Raw genomic sequence first — 25,287 nt, 5'->3', positions numbered from 1 at the left:
GTTCCTCCTAAGGGCTGGGTGTACCCGAACTAGAAACCACAGCTCAGCTATGAATTATCTCAACCCCTGACGTTGGATGGACGTCCTTCAGGACTGACAGGGCCCAAAAGTGCCTGGGAGGAAATGTGCGTGTATGTGTGTGTGTGTGTCCCAAAGGACAATTACAGCATCAGAGGCTTCAAAATGATGTAACAAACCATTTTTCAAATATATTATTCAACACACAATCAAAAAACCAGACATATGACAACAGAAAACAAGATAAAAAATTAAGAAGAAATAGCGGTCTGTTGCAGTACGTCCACGGGAGCCCAAAAGATTGGAGTTCAAAAGCACATACTTGAAGACAGTATGTTCACTGTGCCCAAGGAGATGAAGGAATGAGAATGAGCAGAAATGGGAAACTATAAAAACGTGTCAAATGGAAATTCTGAAATTGAGAAATAGTCATAAAATTAAGTACAATAGAGGATGAGTTTAAAGTTAATTAGACACAGTCATTTAAAAAGAAAAAAAAAAAACCTGGGGAACTGAAAGATAAATTACTGGAAGAGAAAATTACAGAATGAAACACAAAGAAGCAAGAGAAGATCAGGGATTCTGGAACAGAGTTTGGAGGCAGGAAGGGCGTGCTGAGAAAGTTACTGGAATTCTGGAGAAAGAAGAGAGATTACACGGGCAGCAGGGAACACTGTGGGTACGCGAATACCCGTGTGCAAATATTTATTGTGCCCTCATTGATCATCGTCGAAAATGGACACCCTTCAACGGGTGACTGGATTGTGTTGGTTCTCTACTGCTCTGTAAACTCGCCACCAGCCACCCGCCGCCCCCAGAACCCAGAGGCTTGCTTCACCAGAAGGCTGTTATTTCTTACCTTGTGTGGGTCAGGAGTCAGGCTGTGGCTGAGCTGAGGGCCTTTGTTTCAAGGTCCCTTGTGAGGCAGCTGTCCGCTAACTGTTGGCCAGAGTTCTAGTCATCTGGAAGCTGGATGGAGAGAGGGTGCAACTTCGAGATCCCTTCCGTGGCCACCGGCAGGCCTCCTCCACTGCCCAGCTCACTCACACGGGCTTCTCCGTAAGGGGGGCTCACACCCGGGCAGCTGGCTTCCCCTGGGGCCCGCAGGCCACGAGAGAACGAGGAAGAGCACCTGCGAAGAAGCCCTGGTCTTCACTGCTCTGCACCGTCTGCTCCGTGCAGGCAGATCGTGCATCCGCTCCCCTCGATGGAGCGGGTTGTATCAGGTGTGGTGGCTCATGGTGGGCTCACGGGGGCCACGTTACAGGCTGACTAGCACATGCATAAAGAGTGCAAAGATGAAAGGGGGGGCACCACCCATACGTGCAACGAAATGAGTGACTGTCAAGCACGTTGCGCTAAGTGAGGAAAGAGTCAAAGGTGACAAGCACGATTCCGTGCACACGCTGTTTTGGAAGAGGCGAAACCATAGGCACAGAAAACCGATGCTGGGTTGCCCCAGGCTGGGCGTGTGGCAGGGGGTGGCCTGCTGTGGCTTCTAGATGGCAGAAACATACTGCTCACAGCTCGGGGTGTCTGCGGTCAGCGAGCCAGCTGCTCCGCTCCAAGGGCGGCCCCCCTCCCGCAGCAGGTTGCCTGTCTCCCGCTGTGTCCTTACCTGGTGGGAAGGAAGGAGCCAGCTCTCTGGGGTCTCTCTCATAAGGGCACTAACCCCAACTGTGAGGACCCCACCCTCGGGACCTCATGGCCTCCCAGAGGACCACCTCCTACGACCATCACCTTGGGGGTTAGGAGTCCAGCGTATGAATAGGGTGGGGGGACACAAACATTCAAACCATAGCACACTGCAGAGGGGCCCGAAGAGTTATCCTCAAGCAGGAAGGCCTGTGTTCCTAGAAATTTATCCACGTGTACATCTTTCTGCCTGTAAATGTGACTTTTGTTAAAACAAAACAAAACCAAAGCCTGATTAGCATAAATAAAAAGAGAACTGCCCCTAGGCATCTCGTGGTGAAACACTGCTAACGAAGAATGAATATTAAAAGCAGCCAGAAGTAAACAAAAAGCCAAATTCGAAGGAGCAGCAATTCAAAGACAAATCAAAACCAATGAAGTAGCATATTTAATGTGCTCAGATAACTGCCGATCTAGGTTTTTATCATACATAGTAAAAAACTTCTGTAAGGATCCAAAGGAGTTAAGGCAGTGTTAGAAAAAATAAAAATAAAAACTGGAAGAATTAAGTGCGGGGCAGACCCAGAATGCTCAGAGATACACGCGGGAAAAACGAACAGGAAATAAAGCCAGTGAGATCAGGACGGTGTGGAGCAGGGTTTACTATCACACGCGGGTAACGCAGACTCGCAGGCTGTAATTTCAAAGGCAACCACCGAAGGAATAAGAGTGGAGTATGTAATTTCCAAACTAATAGAGTAAAACAGAATAATAAAAGTCAGTCCACCCAAAAGATGGCAAAAAAGAGGTGAGCCAGAGCTATCTGAAAAATAAGACAGGGCGCCTGGGTGGCTCAGTGGTTAAGCATCTGCCTTCGGCTCAGGTCATGGTCCCAGGGTCCTGGGATCAAGTCCCACATCAGGCTCTCTGCTCAGTGGGAAGCCTGCTTCTCCCTCTCCCTCAACCTGCTGCTGCCCCTGCTTGTGCTCTCTCTCTGTCAAATACATAAATAAAATCTTAAAAAAAAAAAAAAACCCAAGACAAATAGAAAGAAAGGTCGTAGATGGCAGGCATAAAAGCACTTCTGGAAATAACTAAGCTTGAATGCCAAGAAACTTTAAGGGACTCATTTAGTGTGAATTCACATTAAAGATAAATCCATTAATAAAATATTTTAAAGCCTAAGATTTCTGAAAAGCATGTAAAACATGAGGATGGTAAAAATTTAAATGTAAAGGAACAGAACCCGGAAAGGTATGTTATGCAGATATTAAAAACAGCCATTCTCATCTGTCTGGGAGTTCCAAATTACATCTCTATGGAATCAGTAGATTCAGGAAGAAATCACAAAAAAGGAGAACTTTGTAACTTATGACGATGAAAATATAACAGAACTTGTGGGATGCCGCTAATGTCTTCATCAGTGGAAATTTGTGTCTTTTAACATCTGTATTGCAAAAGAAAAAAGGCCAAAAATCGGTTTTTCAAATGTCAACAAGTTAGTAACAGAGCAACAATGAAATACCAAGGAAGTGGAAAGAAAGATATAATAAAGGTAAGAACTAAGTTATGGAAATTTATAACAAACAGCAAAACCAAAAGTTGGTTCTTTGAAAAAAAAAATTATCTTTGAAACACGAATAGAGCAGAAAACTCTCTTGCAAGGATAGGAGACAAATAAAGAAGATGGCACGGATGGCCAGCTCTAGGGATGAAGAGGGGACCCGCCCCGGACCTTCCAGAGCTTGAAAAATGGTAATGAGTATATTATGGACAGTTTATGCCAAAATGAATTTGTGAATTTAGATGAACAGACACATTTCTCAAAAAAAAGAAAGCTACAACTAACCAAAATGAACCAAAAAAATAGGAAAGCTAAATAATAACATGAATATTTAATCAATTGGAGTTGTAACTGAATACTTTTCTGTGAGGAAAACCCAAATGCCTTTCCCAGTAAGTTGTCTCAAAATCTTAAGAGTGAAGGAATGCCAGTGTTATAGAAACACTTCCAGAGACCAGGAATACAGAAGGGAAAAGAAAGAAAACCTTCCCAGCTTGCATAGATAACCACTTAATTTATGACAAACTTGGCATTGCAGGGAACTGGGGGAAGGATAACAACTGCTATTCATGTGAGGAAAAAAAATGAACTTGACCCCTACTTCATGCTATATGCACAAGAGATTTCTGGTAGATTATAGATCTAAGTGTCAAATGTAAGATAATAAAATTTGTTGAAGAAAATATAGGATTTTTTTTAACTTCAGAGATAGGAAAAGAAAGAAGGACTTTGTAAACAGGCCACAAAAGAGTGCTAACTATAAAGGAAAAAATATATGTATATAATATATATATTTATATTATATTTTATATATTATATTTTATATATTGTATATTATATTAATATAATATATAATTATATAATATATATAATTATATGTAACATATATAATTATATATATTCATGTCCCCCCTCCAATTTCCTGTTCAGTTGTCTTTTGTTTTGATTTTAAGTAAACTCTGAATATGACCCTTTGTTGGTTGTGTTGAAAATACTTCCTCCAATGATATATATATATATACACATAAAATATATATAATATATATAAAATATAATATATTATATATTATAAAATATATGATAAAACAAATATGATGAAACAAATATATATTATATATTATAAAATATTATATGATATATAATATTAAATATTATATTATATTTTATATTTTATATATATATTTATTTATATATATATATAATTGGAGGAAGTATTTTCAACACACTTAACCAACAAAGGGTCATATTCAGAGTTTACTTAAAAACAAAACAAAAGACAATTGAACAGGAAATTGGAGGGGGCCATGAATAGGCACGTAGCCTTTTTCAGAGTCTGCCTTCATGGGGAATTAGAGAAACGCGCATGAAGAGCACGGAGAAACTGCTCGCTACACACCTGCAGAATGGCAGCACTGACCCACAAGGAGGGGTTCCGGCAAACAGGGACCCTGGGAAGGGACTGCTGCCCAGGACAGGGCTTTCCCTGGAGGAGGAGGGGCCCTTGGTGATTGGGAGAGAGGCTGATGGGGGCTTCTGAGTGGCTGACACAGTCCTGTTTCTTGACTCGTGTGCTAGTTACAGTTGCAGGATTTAAAAAGATAAAGAGAAAAGCCAGGAGGGAGAGAGAATGAGAGGGGAACAGAGGGGGAATGGAGAGTGCGTGTCATGCATCCAGGACGGTGGGTGGTCCCCATCCTATCTCAGGCTTCCCTCAAGGTCCAAGGGAACACAGGGAGGCTGACGACCATAGCTTCCCCGTTGAGCGAATTGCTCACCCACACACGCTCACCCCTGATGTCAGAAGCCGGAGGAGGAGAGTGGGTATAGACTGAAACCCAGGCAGGGCCATACCCATCACAAGTCACACATGACGTTGGGCCGGGGTGGGGGTGGGGGGGGATGGAAGCAGGTCGTTGGTCGGGGCCGGGTTTATTCAAGCTTAGCATGGAGGTCTCCAGAGCAACGTGGGAATTCTCCGTTGGCACTCAGAAAAAAGACTGCTTGAATCACACACAGAGAAAAAGCCAGATGTGTTTACGAATCTTACCCCGCCATAGTAAGCAAGGTTTACAAATAATGATCAGAAGTATGCAGGTCCCGGGGCGCCTGGGTGGCTCAGTCGGTCAAGCGTCCGACTCTCGATTTCAGCTCAGTTCATGATCTCTGGGTCGTGAGATTGAGCCCTGCGTTGGGCTGCACACTCAGTGGGGAGTCTGCTTGGGATTCTCTCTTCTGCTCTCCCTCTGCCCCTCCCCCCCAACGTGCACACACAGACACACACACACTCTCTCTAAAATAAATAAATAAACAAACAAAAAGAAGCAGGTCACAAAGCAGAGGCTTTTTGGTGCAGTGGGGGAGGGGGGAGTGACATCAGTTAGATACAGAAGTATTTTTCTACCAGCAACAAAGACTTCTAGAAAAAGAAATTGCCCTTACCAAATTGTGTTACCACTGCAAGCAGACGAAAGTTCGGCCGAGAATGATACAGGCTCCCACGAGCCCAGAGCATCCGCTTCGGATCTGCTTGGCTTACAGCTCGCCCTTAAGTGGCTCAGTGTATGGCCCTCCACCTTCCTGGACAATAACCAAGCCCTGTGTGCTGGAGGGCAGACTTCGCTCCCGATCGCCCACCCTTAAAACGACACTGTTTATGATGTGTTATTCCAACTCGATTAAAGTAGGCATTTTGTAAAACTCTCCGTGTTAATGTGTGATGTTCAGACTTACGCGTATCTGTTTAGCTGGAAACAGAGAGATGCAGTCTTTCTCTTAAAATGGTTACTTTTCGAAATCTCTGATGCTACCCCTTTGGAAGGGTAAAGATTACAAAAACATGGTATACTCTTACGTTGAAATGAAGTATTCCTAAAGTAATAAAAATGGAATTTGAGTGACAGCAATAGCCAGCAAGCTTGTGATAGAAGCATTTTCCACAAGAGCTGCATGGATTTAGTAAGAAAGTAATTAATTCCTGTTTTGCTCGCAATTTTGAAGGGTTTAAAGATTGCCACCAAAAAAAAAAAAAAAAAAGGAATTTAAAATATGTTCAAATGATAAAAACTGAATACATGAATATTTAAGAAAGATGACCATATACTCATTCACTTTTGCTAAAATTTCAGCCCATGCTTCTCCCTAGCTCACCTTGGATGACATTAATCATACTATAAAGAAAAAGAAAAGAGAAACTTGATGTCACCAAATCATTTCATTTGTCTGTGTCTTGACTCAAAAGCCAAAAGCTATGGCTTGGACAATGGTCCTGGAAAAGCCTAATACAAAAAAAAAAAAACCAAAACTGAGTTTTACTCTAAAAATCAAAGTAAAACCAAAAACCAATGGAGCAAACAAACAAACAAAAATCCTCTAAACCAAAATGGAAATTTTTGTGGATTACATTGCCTGAAATTAAATATCAAATTAAATATTTAGGACTCTCAGACTTCTAAACTTCAGCCTGTCACAAATGCTTGAGCCCTGAAACACAGTTGTATATATTACCCCTTCAATCTTAGAGGGACCAGATTTTAAAATAAAGCCAGTTCTGTGTTGTCATTAATTGACAATCACTTGGAAATCTCAGAATTACAGGCACAAAAGGAAAATTATTTCAATTGGGATTTCAGTCCTTCAAAGCTACTCGACATGTTTATGTTGGTCCACTTTTGCGAACACCATGAAAGTCTGGGTTCCTGCAACCTCCCCGTGATTACTACGATATCCAGCACAATGCCCTGGATACTTGGCACTGGGTAAGCACGTACCGACTGGAACAGTGTTGCATGTTCCACAGGAACCGGCGAGTTTGTGCAGGGCGCAGAGTCAGAAAGTCTCCTTGTCGGTGTGGTACAAACTGAAAAGTATTAGACACGTGCAGTACGTGGTATGTAGGTGATGATTAAAATTCTGAAGGCGGTTCCTAGTCCTGATGCCTAATTCACGACGTATAGTCAACGTGCTTTCTAAATAAAGGCACAAGATGGAAATAAATGTTTAAAATAACTTGAAATTCTAATTGAATCAGAAATAGTGTTATTTTCTAGGAAATGATTTCTCTTGAATGCCAGTATCTGCATGCTACCTCTGCTTCCCAGAAATAATTATCTGTTTGTTCATTTGCTGAAATATAGTTATGTGTGGCTAATTATAGCTATCACTTACTTTAATTGCCATCCTTTTCCTGATGGGAACACAGACTTAGATCTTTTTTGGTATACTTAATTATTCCCCGGACTTGTGGTTATTTATCATTAGATTAAAGAACAGTTTTTAGTGTTAGGACGTTTTAGTTGCATCACACAAAATATTGTGAGTATAAAGATGTTTATTTTGTGGGGAAATAAGGACATAAAAAATTCCAGCTAGACCATTTTATGTCCGGTATGATTTTCTTCCTTGCTGCTCAATGAATACACATGATATTGCTGGGCATCGGAGAACAAACGGCAATTAAAGAAGACGGTCGTTACGTTTGATTTTTCATTTATCGTTCTGTGAAGATTTTTTCATTTGCCGGACGTTTTTCCTCGGTGCACAGTGAGGATTATGTGTGGCGTAAAGGGCTTCCCCAGGGAAGGACTGGGTGGGACCATCTGCAGGACCTGGAGCTCTGCGTTCTCTGCATAGCCTCCAGCACCGTATCGAAGCCAGCACCGCTGGGGCACCAAACCACAGTGATTCTGGAGACATCTAAAAATGGCTTTTGTCAGCCCTGCTCGAGATAGATCCAGAATGCCGGCAAACGATCCTCTCGCTTGAGCCTGTGAAAAACATTCAAATATACGTTTTACCACATCACTTTGTTTATGGGAATTGTACGGAGTCTTTGGAACTCATACTGTTGTCTGCTTCAAAGGCTAACTGACAATCCGGAATATCGTGCAATCACCTATTTTCAGCAGCAGAAGGTAGCTTTGCAAAGAAAGCTGGCTCCTTGGGCATTTAGAAAGCCCTGCCCCACTCCTTCTGGCTAAAAATAGTTTCAAGTCATCTTAAATAATTGCTCATTTGGACTTCATTTAATTAAGTTTCCTCCGCTTAGTTGAGGAGTCAGGATTCAAAACGGCTGGGTTGAAAAGCTGACGCTGTCTTTCCGGGCGCTGTCACATTCTGCCTGTGTTCGGACCCCGGCTCTGGTGCTTACTAACCCCATGCCTGGGAGCAAATTCTTAATCTGTCCGGTGCTCAGTTTTCTCATCTTGAAAATGGGTATAGTTCAGGGCCCTGCCTTATGGGATTGTTATGAGGGTTTAGGACAATGGGGCCAGCACAAGTTAGTGCTCAATAAACATTTCCTGTAGTCAGAGATCATAAAAGCTCAGATATTTGGGGGCTAGACGATCACCGAAAATGTGTCCAGTCAAAGCAAAAATGTATGATTTCGATGAGGTACGGGGCAGTGAATTAATTCATCTGAGACCCTACAGACTGTAATGCTAGAATCAATGCCTAATGACTCATTTACACACAGACCCCAGTACACACACGTGCGTAGTCAAACACGCCAAGTGTCATTTTGGTGGCCTGCACTGGCATTCGGTGTGATGACAGACATTATAGTTTGGAGCCTCTGGGATGAATGGAAATTGGGATAGATGGGTGGGGTTTCAGGAAGGCTCTGTTTTTATTCTTTGGAGGGTTAGAGGATTCAAAATAATATAAAGGACAGATTGGCAGGAAGAAGCCTAGAGAAGGGCGGGTGCACATCAGTCAATCAAAGCATTTATTAAGTGCCAGTTGCATGCAGGCGTTGTGCAATGCACGTGGAACCGTAGGAAATCTAAGCAACTCAGGATGCGGTCTGTGCGACAAGAGAGCACACATCGAGTGTTAACAATACATTTCAAGAGAGATCACAGAACGGCAGCTGGTGACAAGTGTCGGATCAATCACATAAATAATGAGTGTTCTGTTGCCTCCACACGGAGAAGGAGATTCCTGTGGGCTGGGCTTGTTCGGGATGCTCCTGGTGAGGGCTGGGATTTTCAAAACGAATGAGATTCAGACGAGAAGGGCACACCTTCCAGGGAAGAAGATTTACTGCACAGTATCTTTGTGGCGGGGATGAGAATGGGGTGCTTTGATGGAATAGATAAGTAACTAAGATGGGAGAGGAGGTGGCAGGAGCACACGGGGCGTTGAATGCCAATTCGAAGAGTCTGGAAGAGTAGTCCTGGCTTGAAGGGGGTGGGGTGCTACCTGCTATTTGGGAGAAACTTCCCTGACTGTGTTATTCAGAGTGAGCAGTGGAACAGAAACTTTAGCTGGGAATAGCCGTTTTGTGTTCTCCCACCCGAGCCTTCACAGGCCGTGCACCCCAATGAGGGGGTTCGAGAATGGGCTGGTACAGGAGGCAAGAAGAGGGGGGTGAGGGTGATCCAAGATGTTGAGGCTCTGGACCAGAGAACAGGGTAGTCTGCAACAGAAGTTAGAAACGAAGTTCAAAGAGGAGGCTTATTCTCTGGGTTGGATTTGAAGTTCAAGAGCCAAGAGCGACTTCTGGCTGTAGATGGTTGTTACGCAGACGTTGCTTATAGTTCGGGAGTTTAAGGGGAGCTCCAGGATGGAAAGATAAAAAAGGCAGAGTTTTCCAGGAAGCTGGAGAAGTGGGAATCATTTATAGGATCAGAGGAAAACATTTAAAGAGAAGTGAGGGGGAAATCTGACCGCAAAACCATGCAGAGGGACAAGTTTTGAGAAATATCCCTTGAGAAGGGCAGACATGGAGAAACAGAATAAACGATCAGAGATAGAGGAACACTGATGTCCAATTTCACAAAAGATGAGGGGTACTTGGTAAGTGGGGGAGACACGAGAGGAGAATCAAACCTCATTGATGTTGACTAAAACTTGGGTTTGGGCAGAACTTGAGGGCAGAACTGTGATGAGCAACTGGTTCATTACGTAAGATTCAGAGCTACACCGCCCTCTACGCCTGCCCCAGGCTTCTGTTCTGGGAAGACTCTACATAAACCCATAGGGTTTCAGGTGCAGACTTCAGCACCGCAAAGCTCTCCCTTTTCAACATCCCCTTACAAATCTCAAGGAAGTCCAGGGTTTGGATCCACGCCACACAGGATGGGGAGAATGTCCTAAACGCCACTCCCCCCTAGCATCCTGGGGAAGGATTCATTACAAAGCACCCCCTACACAAGGAGAGGGAGCACAGAGCCTCTTCCCTCCACCTGGACCCTCGATCGAGGCCGACGACTGTGCCCAGCCCCAGCACGGAGTGGTATGTTCTATGGAGTGTTGCTCTCGCCTACGTGGCCCCCATCAGCGGGCAGGGAATGCCTTCCCCCAGCCTCTGCCTGCTCTCTTTGAGCAGAAGAGCACCCGTCTCTGGGGGCAGGATGGGGACAGTTTCAGAAGACCCTAGCCCTTGCTATCATTTGGACAAGCATGGCTCCTGAAAATGATGGTCTCGTGGCAAGTGGGCATCTTGGCATTTTGAGGCGCACTGTTGCTGCCACAGAAAGCACGTGTGGAGAACTGCACCGATGGGAATTACCACCTCAGAATGTGGTCTGGAAGAAGGCTGTGACCACAAGAAGACCAGAGCATGCTCGCGAAAATGCGAGAGCCGTCTTCTGGGATAGAAGCCTTCCGTGGAAGTGAACAAATAAATGTTCCTATTCACCTTTGATGTCCCCCCCAACCATGGATAAGGAACCTTCAGCTCAATAGGAACACAGTAGAACTCTCTGCCCTGAGACCAGGGGGCTTTTCTGGGGCCTTTGCATAGCACACTATAGCTGCACGAGGAAACCCCTTGCCTGCAGAAAGACTCGTGCTCACGAATTGACAGGTGAGATGACACGATTGCCAGAGCCTTTTTTTTTTTTTTAAAGATAATGAGAAGTAAATGAAACAGGATTGAAATAATGAACATCCCAAAGTTTGGTGATGGGCACGAGAAGTTTCACTGTCCTCTCTTTAGTTTTATCTGTGTGTGAGATTTCTGTAATAAAAAGTTTTGTACTGCTCGTTATCTTAATAAATAACACGGGTAAGTTATTGTACTTCTGTGTGCATTTCTTTGAATATTTATTTATTGATTGCTTATTTTTAGGTTTATTACTTAGTGCTTATTTACTCTCTTTCCTCGCTATACATACTCCTTGCCCATATTTTAAAACCTGACAGTAGGTCCTTTATTTTGATTTGTAGGACGTTTTAAGAATAATAGAGCCTTTTATTTAGTGCCTTGAAATGTTCTGTATTGTTCTTTTTTAGCTTGCATTTTATCTTTATGATAGAGCACATATTTATTTTTAAATGTTCAAACAGAGGTACTAATCCATTTTTTCCCTCATGGGTTTTCTTTTTTCTTTTGCTGTCATTCTTAGGTGATTTGCCTTTAAAATGTACTGTTTCTGATATGGCAACAAGATAAAATATTTTATTGGTACAAAACAAAACAAAACAAACCTCCGCCTTCTAACATCCTCAGTGCTTCCCAGCTATGACCCGATCCTCGGGCTCCCAGTCCCTGGGCATAGCGGCCCGAGTGAGCTTCTCCCACCTGTTTGCTACAAGCAGCAAGGGTGTTCGGCACCCCGGGCCGGTGGGTCTCCATTGCTCCTCCCACCTGCACCTTCATGACGGGGAGGAGAGAGCACGCACGCCAAGGCTGCCAGCACCCCTGCCTTCTCCCCCACTGTCCTTCAGCACCCGGCTCTCCATCCCCACACATTCACCTGCCCTGCACTGGCACCATCTGTCCCCACCCTGCTGACCCTGCCACAGGTTCTGGGATCTGTGATTTCTTCAGTCAACAGGTGAGAAAGGCCTCTTAGCGCACCACTCAGGTAAAATGGCGTCTCATCACAGCCCCCTCTCAGAGACCCGCGGTGCCTACAAAACAGCGTCAGACATCTGTGGACTGTCTGCTTATCCAATGGCCTGGAATCCCAGCTTGTGACCGAGCTCAGATTTCCATCGTCCCGTCCACCTGGTTTGGATTCCAGACCTCTCTACCCGTGTGATTGGCTCCTGTCCCACACCTGCCTCGCCAGTCTCTAATCCAGTGTGCCCTCACCAACTTCAGACGTTGCCATTGCTTCCGGCGGGGACCCGTCTTCCCCCATGACCCCCACTGTAGGCCTGTCACTTCCCAGGTGGCGGCCCCGGTCTGCACGAAGCGAACCTTTCCGTGCCCAGGCATTCGTATATGTAACAGGAAGATTGACCGGGGGCCTCATTATGTGTTGAGGGGGTCTTGTGGACTTCCCTGAGGAGCTCGCTCACTCCTATAATTGCAAAAGTGTGCCGTGATTTGCTGATGATATTTCATTTAGGAAGCCTGTGTATGTTTAATCAATTACACCGTCCTAGTTAATTATGATTTTAGGTAAGAGCAGCAATCAATCACTTCATCATTTAAGGTCTCTGGATTGAGTTCATTCCATCAGGTGACTTTTCTTGCTTCAAGTATTCATTTTTATCAGCAAGTCACCTGTGGTGCTGTTTGGTCGCTGTCTCCCCGGGGTGTGCAGGCAGGCCTGATTCTGCCTCCCAGGGGCATTCGTGGCTATCACAGCTGCAGAGGGGCTACTACCATCCGGGGTAGAGACCAGGGGGCTGCCGGACACCCTCCACAGGACAGCCCCACGACAGGGAGGGAGACGGTCCAAAGTGTCCGCCGTACTGAGGTCGAGAAACCCTGCTTCTCTCGCGAGGGGTCGTCAGTAAAACCCTGCGGGGCCTCACGGGTATTTCTGTATTACTTTGGTGGGGGATGTAAATTTCCTCACACTGCTGTTGACCCTCCGTGGCTGGTTAGGAATCGGTCTGCTGTGAATGCACAGCCGCACTGATGTCTTCTGCGTGGACCTCAGCTTCCCTCCGGCGGTTCAAGGACCCCGTTCACCCTGTGTTGTCCGCATGCTTCTCCCTCCACCATCACTGCTTCACCGAACTGTCTTCAGTCTCTAGAAGTTTCCCTCGCCCCCGCACCTCTCTCCTCCCTATGCGCCACCATGGAACACATCTTCGTTACTACTTTATTGCTTTTTCCAGGGTATTTCCTCTTTTATTAAATGGCACTGCAGCAGTAATTGTGTTCCCTTGGGAAATTCATGATTCAGGAGCATTTAGGGACCATCCTTTCAATCCACGAACTCTAACAGTTTGCGATTATTCCAGTAAGTACACAGCTTGTCTCATTTGGGGAAAGGACCCTTACCTGCTTGTTGGTGTTGGCCTCCGTAGGTTTACCTGAAGACGATGGATTCTCCAGTCTGTCTGCGAGCAGCTGCACAACCGCATCGTTTCAGAGACACAGAGAGAGCCACACCACTCAGGTAACGACCGCGACGTCGTCACGGCATACGTGATGAGCAGACACTCAGGAAGGGGTGACCGAGAACGATTGTTCCGCCTGGACCAGAGAACACGCTCGTTCTCCCTCCAGCCCTAAGTGTCTTCAGCTCGACATCCTTCTCTCTCCTCCTCCATCTCAGAGATGCCAGCTTTCTGCTGGTTAGAAAGAGGAGAAGAAGAAGAATGTCCAAAACAAAAATTAATACTTTTAAGTTGAATATTGTAGACGTAATGTATGTTGTGGTATTTAAAAATCCCTGTCAAGTGAAGATGACATTACATCCGGGAGTGATGCTAACATGTTCTCTGAGTTTGACCTCAGCCAAAATAGGAGGACTTGGGTGCCAACAACGTGGGAATAAAACGCTTGAGGCGCCTGTGGTTTTATGCCACTATACCTCAGTTATTACCTGTGAATTCCACATCACCCAGACTCATTTATAATAAAGTATATGGGGACACCTGGTAGAGCATGTGACTCTTGATCTTGGGGTGGTGAGTTCAAGCCCCGCTGTTGGGCATAGAACTGACTTGAAAAAGTAAGTAAATGAAAGAAAAGATAGCAAATGATCAGAACACTATAAAATCAAAATGAGATCACAGTTCACAAAACTGGTTTTGACGTGTTAAAGTCATTTTGTGTATATGCTTAATTTGGCCTTAAAAAGTTCACCAAAATAAAGACTATCACTTCAAGGAAAAAAAAAAAAAAACTAGGGTTTTTAGAAAGAGAAAGGATTTATATCATATAATCTAGAGTTCTTTTTATGCTGAATTTTAAAATATAGTTTTAATCATTATCTTCAAAAAGATGAGTTTGCAATCAAGGTGACACAACCAACGATATATCAAAGAGCTTGTTATCAATATAGTCAAAATTATTGCTTTAGCAACAGAATTCTTATTTTGCATGAAGCTACGGTACACCTTTCTTGATGTCAACTATCTACATAAAAATCTTTAAAAAGGGGATGCCTGGGGGGCTCAGTCAGTTGAACAGGCTCAGGTCATGATCCCAGCATCCTGGGATCAAGCCCCATGTGGGCTCCCTGCTCAGTGGGGAGCCTTCTTTTCCCTGTGCTTCTGCCCCTCCCCCCCCACTTGTTCAAACTCTCTCTCTCTGTCAAATAAATAAATAAAATCTTTTAAAAATATATTTTTTAAAAAGTCAGTTGAGTATCCAGACGTTTCCATAAAATCAACAATCCAGACAACGATGCACTTTCATCTGAATATTTGGCCTTATATGGACAGGTCCATTGTTATCAGCTGAGATTTTTCTAAATAACACTGATGAGCGAGTGAGAAAAATCAATAACTTTAATCTTAAAAATAAATCTTACAGTAGGCAGCCTGCTGAAATCACTTACACTGATATATAGGCACTGAAATAGGAAGAAAATACGGGTTGGCTGCAGTAACAGATCGTCCTAATCTCCCCTCTGTTCCTTAGAGATTCATTTACTTTACTTGGTAAGCCTTACAGATGCTTTATCTAAGGTAATTCCCAAGGAGGGGGGACCTACTTGTAATGAACACTGGTTTGATTTTTATGGTAAGACTGATTCCTGTACCTTAGAGCACAGCGGTCAGCCAGGAGATGCCCTTTCCAGGGCTCCCACTACAATGTGGTTCGTAGAGAAAGGGCTGATTTTGCAAAAAGGTGCATAAGGCAGGCATCTCTTCCGTGGATTTGGCTAAGAGGCAAAGAGAGACGGGAAAGATCCTCAGGAATAAGTTTCCATTCCTAGTTGTCAATGTGGGCGTTCTGTTCTGGTGCAAACTCTCTGCCTCGTGGTGCCTTTTTCAAGGAAGCAGGAAACTTCTTCCCTGCAGAAGTGCACACATCCTCATGGTAGGACACGTTTCTCACTGTTGAAAAGCTCTAAGACTTCGGTGAAATTACACATTAATGGCCACATGCCTTTCAGCATAAATGCCTTTTGTGTGGCGTTTATACAGGAAATACGGACAGCTATAGACATATCGCCTTTTAGATTTTCTACTGATGCAACTAGATAAGGATTCTGTAAAATCAGTCCTGGACTGATTGGATATATAGCAGTAAAATTAGATGTGGACTACAAATTGAATTTCTCGTTGCAGAGGTCTGTAGTCTAATTAGCATCATCCGTGACTTTAGTGAAATCTCTTTAAGAAAGACAAAATGTATGGTGTATTATTGTAGATAGAGAAAACAGGAAATGGATTTGGTAATTGGCCAAAAATCATAGGGAAATTTCAGAGTGTGTGCTTTGAGTAGATGCCAAGATCATATGTCCTGTTTCTGAGAATGAATTTACCAAAACCCATTAAAAAGAATGGAGGAGTCATCCAATTTTTTCTAAAGCTTTAAGAATTGCTGGTCAAGACAAAAATCGAAGTAGCCATGGTAGACATTTGTGACTTGGCTTGTTAGCTGCCAGTCACATGTTAAGGTTTCTCACGATGAAAATATAAGGGGAGAGACTCACCCCTCCTTCTGTCCTTTGAGAGCTAGACAAATACAGGCGAGATGGGCTCGGTCAGTCTAGTAGCCATGGATTATGGAGTGAGAGACATATGATGGAAGGGACGATAAGAGTAGATGTCCCCAAGCAGGTGACGTGTGGCTGAGTGGCTCCCCTCCGTGGAAGCTGTTAGACAGCATATGGCCACTGCCAGCCACGGAACCCACCTTGATTCCTGCCCCCTTGCCCCGCCATTCCTTCCCGCTTCATACCTTTCTCTCACCTTCCAGTAAGGGTTCCACCTGTTAAGATGTGCAGAGATTTTGTTGCTTGCAAATACGAATTTTGACTGACACACATAGAGATGTAAAACATTTTCCAATGAGGGTCGCACCTCAGTAATACTAGCTGTTTGTTTCCGGAAGGTGCGGCGTAGAGACAAGGCAGTTTATGTCCTATTCCATCATACATTTTTTACAAATTTGCAACGCATGATGACTTTACATAAAACTAATAAAAGTAAATTTCACTTGAAATATTTGGAAACTGAGAAAGCTGGGACATCCACGCATCTTGAATGGGGCTGAGTTCCTGGTTGCTCCTCCTAGGGGGGGCTCGGCAGGTCCTTACTGTGAGCACAACAGCATAGTCATGACCTTGCAGGCCACTCGGTGCAGGTACACGCAGCTGTGCGTGTGTGATGCCGGGCAGTCCCACGTGCTGGCCCCGACGGGGCTTTGCGGCACTTCCCACCGCTCAGCTCTGGAATTTCACAGGCTGTAAAAGCCACTTCGGCTTGGCTTTGAAATTAGACAGTATTTATAAAAATAATATGCCATTTATCCACTTGCTATTTTGTGAGATGTAAAGTAACTTTTTTAAAAAAAGTGCATGCCATTTGGCGCGATGAGATGGCTCCGAAGTCACTCAGCGGGAGGAGAGTCCGCAGGGAGTGAAACGCTGAGGACACCTTCCAGCCCAGAGTGACTTGGCATTTTCTGCTGGGCTTGCAATCCTCAGCTGACTCAGAAGGCCGGGTAACCCGACACAGGATCCCCATGGATTATAAATAGAGCACAATCGTGAACCATGCGGCAGGTGGGGGCCCAAAGGCAGGAGGGTCCAAGGAGGGGATGGAAAAAATAAAATAAAACGCTTGGTTCTTGCCCTCGGCCTGAAATTGCTGGTTCCACATTGGCTTAGGGCTCTTCGCTTGATATTGAAGAATGAGCCACTTTCTTTTCTCGTTTGAGCACACCTTATTTGTATTTACATCCTCCTTTGCACTTTTCCAACTTCTGCTTCACGCTGTTTTATTCCTCTCAGGTGTCTGTTCTCCACAGCGATATCGTGTGGTTTATGATCTTTGATTTTCATGGTGGGCATTTATCGTATTCCCTACCTAACTTTTTGTTACAATTTTTTAAAGAGCATAAAAAGTTATTATTAATATCTGTCATATTCAAGTATTCGTTGTCAGAAATCACTGATGGCCTCTGATAAAATAGTGGCCGCCCAGCACCCGAGAGCTTAATAAATATCTAGGCTACTCCCAACACAGCCACCGAAGAAAGCCGTAGCGTAATCAATGTGCAATTGATCCGCAAGCGGGAGACAGATTGTTACGTGGTTTGTTTTACTGGACCATCAAAGAAACCTTTCTGTAACGTCACAACGAAGTGTTGCGGGGCTCTAAATACAGCCAGCGCCTCTCTCGAATATTCATCGTATGCGTCACGTGGACTGCAGGAAATACATCCTGGCAGGGAAAAGAAACAGTGTGCTAGATAAAACAACAAAATGTAGACACATTTAGTTCAATAAGGGATAATTCTAAAGCACATGGTAGGAAATAGAAATTAGGTAACCCCTTTAAAAGGAAATATATATGTATTTCATTTATAAGCTACAACCAGAAGCCGATCTAGCCTGGAAAGCTCTTTCACGCAGCTGAGGTTTCGGGGAATCAGTATGCACCCCTCGTGACTCCCGTATGACGTGCAAGAAATGAAGGCAGTAAATTAATTTGATGGTGTGAGTTGAATGGCAGCGTTTTCAGCAGAAAAGAGACAAATCCCGTATAGATCTATAGAAACTTGGAAAATAAGAAGCAAAACCAGATCTTATATTTTGTGTTTTTCCTTCATTGAATTGCACCATACGTAGACCCGAAATGTATTCATTCAAATGCGTAGGGTTTTCCTAGTGAACACGTTGGCAGTATCAATGAGGAGATCATTCAGTTTTAAGAAATATTAGAAGAACAAGAAATAAAAAGGTCTTGTGATATGTCTGCACGCTCACCTTCCAGATGGGAAACTGCAATGAGCCCACACCGTTGCTCAGGGGAGGGAGTGACGCAGCGGAGGAAACGTGGCTGAGGACAAATTCCGGTTGTGAATTTCAGTATTCAGTATTCAGAATTTCAGTAGTTAAGAATTTCGATATTCATTTCATTAACTAAATTTATTTTTTAAAATTAAAGAAAAGAAAAGAAACAAGAAAAAGAACTGGGTGTGAATCCCGTAACTGTTATTTAACTTGGGGGTAGAGAAAGTAGCAATTAGTTTTCAGATTGATTCAAGAAAATACATACAACCTGACAAGCCTGCCCTGCAATATAACAAGTGCTTAAAAACAACGCTTGCTATATTATCTTAGTATTCTTTCCCCCCAGTCCCCCAGGTCAGTATTCTGAACATTAATTCTGATTCAACCATAGCAGATGCTATCTAAAATAGCAGGAGATAAGACCGAATCGGCAGGACCACACACTCACCTGGGATTGGGTTAAAATGTGGCATGCATGTGATTTTCAAAAAGATTTTGTGGTGGAATACTATAAATGTAGGGGAAAGGAGCACAGCAAGCAGCCTAACACCCACCTTCAGTAAATCTTAACATCTCCCCGTATTTGTCCTGGCACCGTGTGTTTTAGAGAAATCTATATCCCAGTTCCTAACCCCCCTGCCCCCCACCTGCCACGCTGCAGTGAATCCTGTCCTGAAGTTAGTGCAGAGCCCCCCACCCGTGTTTGCAATTTTTCTAATATGAATGTAGCCATAAATTACATCGCATCCATAGATAATAATGGATGCGTGGCATGCTTTTAAAATCATGTATCACTCTGAGCAATTACTTCGTAGATTGGTTTGCTTTTGTACTTGTTGAGATGTTTTCCCCCGTTTTGATACAATGCTGCTCTCCATTGCTGTCTTTTTCTGAGTATTAGCTCAAGGTTAAATGTAAAGTCTTTAAGGTGGGGCTGTCCCCGGGGAGGCGGTAGGAAGGGAGATGACAGTGGACGACACACTGTCATGGGCACTGAGTGCAACATTGCTTTCAAGTTCCCTCGGCAGGGAGCAAGTCTATTGGAAGAGAAAAGGCCAAAGGAACACACCACCCCATGTGAAAGGGTGGTCTCATCCTGCTGCCACCTCTGGCCCTAGGGGGTAGCCGTGTCTCTGGCAGCCACGTCCTCTTCCTCCAGATCTTCACAAGGTGGTCCGAGGTGTCTCTCAGGGTCCTGAGAAACCTAATCCAGAGAGCTCCGTGAAAGATGCAGGGAAATGGCGCTGAACGCCCAGGGACAATATGGTAGCATGGACTTTCACGCCCAAACATTCCTCAGAGGGCTACAACGAGGGCATGAGCACGGATTCTTAGAAGCTCTCTTTCAACACCTTAAAACACAATTATATTACTCACTTTTTAGCTGTAAACATGCCTCCTCCACTTTCAACTTTTCTCAGAAACAACTTTCACATAGATACATTCATGACATTTCTTAAGAACAGCAGGCTTACAGTTTGACAATGTGGAGTGGAAAACTTTATCAAAACCAAGTTTCCAAATGATTACTGTTACAAACAAGGCTACAGTGAAAATCATAGAATATGTCTCTAACTCGTAAGTAGAGAAAAATACCAAAGTTTTCCCCTAGGAATGGAAGTGCTGCATTGCTGGGGACGCACATTTTCAGCATAGGAGTTATTGCCAGTTATTCCCCCAAATCGTTGTTCCAACACGTACACCTCTAAAAGGGAACATTTCACACTTCTGTTGGGTAATCTCCTGGTTTAATGAATCTTTTGTTTGTTTGTGTGTTTACCAATGTGATTAAGTGTAAAACAGGTCTTATTATGGTTTTGTTTTGCCTTTCCCTGGTTGCTATGGGGTGTTTTCGTATGTTCTCAGACCTGCTAGTCCAAAGACATCCTTTTCCAATTTCCAAACTGGTTTGCATGAGTTTCTTGATAATTTTGCAGGAATTCTTTACATATCCTGGGTAATATTCCTTGTCAGTTGCATGCATGGCAAACACTTGGCTTATAGTGTTTTCTTAGTCTAACTAGAAGTTTGTCAACTTTATTGATCTTTTAAAAATAGCTTTGGATTGTATTGATATACCCTATTATTTTTCTGTTTCATTGATTTCTGTACTTTTTAGTATTTCCTTCCTTTTGCTTGCTTTGGGTTAAATTTGTTCTATTTCTAAGTTTCTTAAATAGCAAGCATAGATCATTGGTTTGATACCTTCTTTTTTTCCTTGCTAGTATTTAATGCAATAAATTTCCACCTCTAGCTGTGTTACGTGCATTCTGGAACATTCTGATATGTTTTGCTTTTATTTTCATTCAATTCAAACTGTTTTCTACTGTCCTGTAGGACTTCCTCTTTGACTAATGTTGTTTACCTTCCAAATATTTAGGGACATTCCAGATATCTTTCTGCCTTTTATTTCTGGTTTAATTGCATTATGATCTGAGAGTATGCTTTGTATAATTTCAGTTCTCTTCAATTTATCAGGAATTACTTTATGGCCCAGGGTATGGTCTATCTTGGTGGAATTTCCACATGCACTTGAAAAGAAGGAGTATTCTGCTATTGTTGGATAGTGATCTGGAAATGTCTATTGGGTCAAGTTGGCTGACAGTGTTACTGAGTGCTTCTGTATCTTGGCTGACTTTCTGCCCGCTTCTTTTATTGAATTCTGAGAGAAGAGTATCCAAGCCTCCAACTGTAATTGAGATTTTGTCTACTTTTCCTTTCAGTTTAACAGTTTTTACCTCATACATTTGTAAGTTCTGTTGTTAGATGTGTGGACCTTTAAGATTATTACGTCTTCTTGATGGATAGATCTGTTTATCATTGTGCATTTTTTTCTTTTTTATTTCTGATGATATTCCTTTTTCTGAAGTCTACTTTGTCTGAAATTAACATAGCCACCTCATCATTCTTTTGGTCATTGTCAGCAAGGTATGTTTTTTCCAACCATTTAATTATTTTTAAACAGCTTTATTAAGATTTAATTCACATACCATACAATTCACACCTTATAAAATATGCGATTCAGGATTCTTTAGTAAGTCCTTAGGGTTGTGTAACTATTACCACAATCTAATTTTAGAGTGTTTTCATCCCCTCCCCATCCCAAAGAAAATCCATTTCTTTACTTTCAACCTAATTATGTCTCTGTATTTAACTTGTGACAAAATATGGATGAGTCGTGTTTATTTTTATCCAATCTGATGGTCTTTGTATTTAATTGGTGTGTTCAGACCATTTACATTTAATGTAATTATTGATGTGATTGGCTTTATGTCTGTCCATTTTCTCTTATTCTGTTTCTCACCACCACCAGTTTCCCAATGATGCTTTCTTTTGGATTATTTGAATATTTTTAGTACTCTATTTTAATTTATCTGTTGGTATTTCAACTATATGTCTTCATATGTATTTTTTTCATAGCTGATTTAGCAGTTGTAATATATACACACCTAACTTGCAGTCTATTTGCAGTCAACCATATTGTTCCTTTTAACCTTTTACTGACCTTTACTTGATAGTCACCACATACATCTACACAGTTGCAGATATATTACATCTACATTCTTTATAGTTGTCCTATATGTTACCTCTATTTTATAGGTGTCCCATACATCACACTTACATACATTGGGTATCTTCTCCCAGGCAATGCTGTAACTTTTGCCTTCAAATGTCATGCATGTTTTAGATAACTTCAGTGGAGAAAATCTCCTTTTTATTATCCCAGTACTTACCATTCTGCAGCTCTCCTTCAATCCCGAAGCTCCGAGTTTCCTTCTACTACCATGTCCTTTAGCAGGTCATTCACAGCTGATCGAAGAATGCTCCCAGTTTTCCTTAATCTGAGTGTGTCTTTCTTCTGCCTTTATTCTCCAAGTTTTCATTTACCCCCACAGTTCACTTGTTTTTGTTTACTTTTCTGGTCCTCAGATAGATGTGTATTTTGTCCAAAGTACAGTTATAGTTACTGAGGGAAATAGGCTGCAGTAGACTTATTTCATTGTGGCCCAGTTGATGTATTTATCACACAGAAATTTATAATTTATAAATTTTATATATATAAAATATATAAATTTTATAATTTATAATTAATCAGATTGATTAACCCTCATCTTTACAGGTTGTATTTTTTTGTACTATTTAAAAAAAACCTTTCTTATCAAAAAGGAAAAAAAAAAAGATCTTTCTACCCTGCTGTCATGAAGATATCTCTCTCTCTCTCTCTCTCTCTCTATATATATATATATACATATATACACTTTGAAGTTTAGGGTTTTGGGGTTGTTGGTTGGTTGTTGGTTGGTTGTTTTTTCACATTTATGAGTTCAAGCTACCTGTACTTTATTTTTGAGAATAGTGTATACTTCCAACTGAGCATTGCCTGAAATGGACTGTTTTCTGCATTTGTCTCTAATCTAGACTCTTCTTTAATATTACTTTCCTCTTGATGGTCTTCCTTGAGCATCCCTTCTAAGCAAAGTAGTTAGTTGCCTTTGTAAATTGGTTCCTGTAATTCTATAATGCATATCTCCTTTCAGAACCTATTTTTCTGTATTATAATTATGTGTGTGCAGACCCTGTAGACTTTTGAGCATATAGAGAATACACTGAATGCATCTTAATCAGTTCTGCCTTCCACACACAAAGCACTCAATAAATTGCCAACTCAGTGTAATTGTCATCTGGTAGCAGCTCAGATGAATTAAGAAAAACAAATTGGTAGAATATTTCCTAAATTTATTCAAATATTTAAATTTAGCCTCATGTTAAAAATGTACCAATAAACTTGGTTAATAGAATCCCAGGCAGTTGCATTACCGGTTGGAGGATATTAAAGTCACATTTTATTTGGCGATTAGGGTCTAAAGTTGGCATGTTATGTGAAAGTCACATACAACAAAAAAGACTCTGGAACATCCCTTACATTGCCTATAAAAAACAATGTGCTTTTATATGTTTTATATATAAAACAGTATGCTTTTAATGTATACAACTCTGTACAATTATATGCATATATTTATGTACAATGTATAAAACAACTTAAAGCATTAATAGCATAATGTTTTGATTTCTAAGAAAGTGAATTGCACAGAATTGAATTTTCAGAGGTTCATTCATTCATTCATTCATTCAACAAATACTCTGTGCAGACCACTTGTGCCAGGCACAGATCTAGGCACCTTGGTCTACAAAATGAACATCCTTGCCCTCGTGGGACTTAAATTCTAGCATTGGAAAGCAAACAATAAACAATATTTAAGTAAATGCGTAATATACTAAAAGGAAATAAAACATAGTAAGAAAAGTAATCAGGATAAGCAGACCTGGGAGTGACAAGAGTGGGTGTGGAGGGAGGTTGGATTGAGTAACAAGTTTAAGAAAGAGTGTCAACAGAAGCTTCATTGAGCAAAGACAGAGGAAGGAAGTCAGGGAATGAGCCCTGCTGATGTCAGGGGAGAGCATTCCAGTTGGGGGAACAGCAAAGGCCCTGAGACAGCAGCACACCTGCGTTGCAAGGTGGCCAGTGTGGCCAATGGGGCATTAACTCCATGTATTACTGGATGTTTAAATGAAGAGAAATTGAAATTAACATTCGGTATAAGTGTCAATTCTAGAAAAGTGAGACTTCTACATTATAAATGATAGCAAGAGGCTAAATGTAAAATACTAATTATGACTGTATTATTCTGTCTTTCTTTAAAACCATTTGCCAGGTTTGGAAACTCTGGTCCGCTCTGAATATAAGTGAAGGGTAATTGTTTGCCTTTTCTGTAAGTGGAAAATATAGACAAATAGAGCTCTATGCTTGCTCAAGATAAAGAGAACAGGAAGAGAGGCAGCTGGGAAGCTAGGCTGCGTGTCCCTGACTGGGTAGCTGTGGTGGTCTGGACACCAGTGTGGCCTGATGTTTTTGAATGCACAATTCTGGCTGGAGGAACGGAGAGTTTTCCATTGTGCTGAGATTGTAATGAGTTATTTGTGGTGAAAAGATTTATTTTACACAAAATAAAAGAAGAAGAATTTATTTTATGACCTTAGTAGACCTCGAAGTCAGGATTCTTTTCTGATTTCTCTGATTACATTATTATTTGAAACTGTCATTTCGTATTCCTGACTCTGTCAGAAATGGTTCTAGAACAGCTGAACTGTGATATTGGGAAGAAGTGTCATGAAGTCAATGATATAAAAAGCCTAGATTTTGAAGCCCAAGTGGATTCAAATTAATTTTATACACGTCCAGGTGATTTTTATTATCTATTTTTGGAAAGAAGTCTTGATTAAAAAGATTTGCTCTCATGTGTTGCCTTCCCAGTCCTTCCTGGTATCTGTTTTCCCTTTCCCTATGTTGTCTAGCATTTGTACCGGCGTGATTTGCCATGACTATGTCTTAAAGACACTGTAATGGACCCCAGAGTCACAGTGACTGCGCTATGCCCATCAAATCCATCTCTTCTTAGACACACAGCTAACTATGTTTCCCAGCTTCCCTCATGGTGCAGAGCAGTCCTGTAGCTGATACCTACTCAGCGGGACGGGAACCATAGTGAGCTGATCCCCTTCCAAGCTTGGCCCATACAAACCCCCTTTTGCCTAGTGTTCCATGTCCCTTCCCATCTGAAAGCTGGATACAAGAGCCCAGAAGGTGCAAAGTACACTCAGGACAACACAGGAGACCATCCACGGATCAGAAACACCTGTTTTGGCCTTCAGACGAACAATGTACTACTTTTGTGCCGAGCCGGTGGTATTTGTGGTTCACCTGTTATAACCTCTAACTAATACCTCCTCGTCATTTATGTAGTTTAATGTTGTACGTGTTGCTGCTAAGCGTTATTACTTACAGTACTTAGTTATCTAAGTTTAGCTTCCATTTTGTAGTAAAGATTATCTAAGATATCAAAAATCATATCTTCTAATGATAGAATCATTAGAGTATTGCTTATTAGACATTTTAATACAAAG

At 42.3% G+C, this 25,287-nt stretch overlaps 1 protein-coding gene across 2 annotated transcripts in view; it reads left to right on the top strand.

The window, feature by feature from the left end:
* The window catches only part of MYO16 (myosin XVI), a 580,200-nt gene that overhangs the window by 540,458 nt on the left and 14,455 nt on the right, over positions 1–25,287 (top strand). For both annotated transcript variants that reach the window (XM_045772942.2, XM_087864977.1), the window contains exon 34: positions 13,433–13,524. In XM_045772942.2, coding sequence (XP_045628898.2) covers positions 13,433–13,524 — 92 coding nt within the window. The remainder of the gene's footprint in view (positions 1–13,432; positions 13,525–25,287) is intronic.

This window comes from Ursus americanus, chromosome 10 (genome assembly GCF_024610735.1).
Source record: "Ursus americanus isolate L20-20 chromosome 10, mUrsAme1.1.p, whole genome shotgun sequence".
Lineage (NCBI taxonomy): Eukaryota > Metazoa > Chordata > Mammalia > Carnivora > Ursidae > Ursus > Ursus americanus.
The sequence above is the reverse complement of the archived record's forward strand: the minus strand, read 5'-3'. Positions and strand labels throughout refer to the sequence as shown.